This window comes from Nothoprocta perdicaria, unplaced genomic scaffold, assembly GCF_003342845.1.
Source record: "Nothoprocta perdicaria isolate Ctin4 unplaced genomic scaffold, notPer1 scaffold_674, whole genome shotgun sequence".
In the NCBI taxonomy this organism is placed as follows: Eukaryota; Metazoa; Chordata; class Aves; order Tinamiformes; family Tinamidae; genus Nothoprocta; species Nothoprocta perdicaria.
The window spans coordinates 15,668-16,408 of NW_020455948.1; the positions used below are offsets into that span (position 1 = coordinate 15,668).

Genomic DNA, 741 nt, shown 5'->3' on the forward strand with positions numbered 1-741 from the left:
TAAAAGCCCCCCGGCGGCGGCCGCGCTCCCGGGGCCGGGGGCGCGCGGGAAGACGAGGCGAGTGTGCAAAAGACGTGGGGCTCCGTCGGCGCCCGGGGCTCCTACCGGATGCCATGCACCAAGCTGGCGGCGGGGAGAGGCGGTCACGGCGCGGCGCCGGCGCCGGCGCCGTCCGCGCTCGCCGCGGGCACTTACTGCAATTTCGTCTGCAGTGCGTTGAGCTTCTGCGGGTCCACGTAGCGGGAGAGGAGGGCGAGCAGGTTGGCGGGGGCGGCGAGCGGCTTGGCCACGGCGGCGGGCGGCGCGCGCAGCAGCTCCCGCGTCGCCAGCAGCACGAGCTCCGTCCTGCCGGGGCGGGCGCGGGGAGCCGCCGTCACGCGCCGCCCCGGCACGCTGCGGCGCGGCGCCGCGCGGCCGCCACTCACCACGCGTTGTCCCGCAGCAGCTCCGCGGCGCCGTCCGCGCTCTGCAGCTCCTCGCCGCGGCTCAGCACCAGGTACAGCAGGGACAGGCCGAACTGCCGCGGCGCGGGGGCAAGGAGGGGCTCGTGAGGAGCGGCCCGCCGCCCACGGGGCGGCCGTGCCGAGCGCTGCACCCTCCTCCTCCTCCTCCTCCGCGGGGCTGCTCCGCGCGCAGGAGCTGCCCTTAGGGCTAAGGATGGAGCCTAAGGGCTGCCCTTACGGTGGCACCAGGCTCGGGCTGCGCTCCCTGCCCTCTGCCCTTCCCTTCCCTGCAGGATGC

The 741-nt window shown here is 76.5% G+C and overlaps 1 protein-coding gene across 1 annotated transcript in view; it reads right to left on the reverse strand.

Annotated features, from left to right (window-relative positions):
* Positions 1-191: 191 nt before the first annotated feature.
* Positions 192-741, reverse strand: part of PATL1 (PAT1 homolog 1, processing body mRNA decay factor) — a 7,713-nt gene continuing 7,163 nt past the window's right edge. The window contains exons 17-18 of the mRNA XM_026050304.1: positions 426-517; positions 192-345 (exon numbers count right to left, since the gene is read on the reverse strand). Coding sequence (XP_025906089.1) covers positions 192-345; positions 426-517 — 246 coding nt within the window. The remainder of the gene's footprint in view (positions 346-425; positions 518-741) is intronic.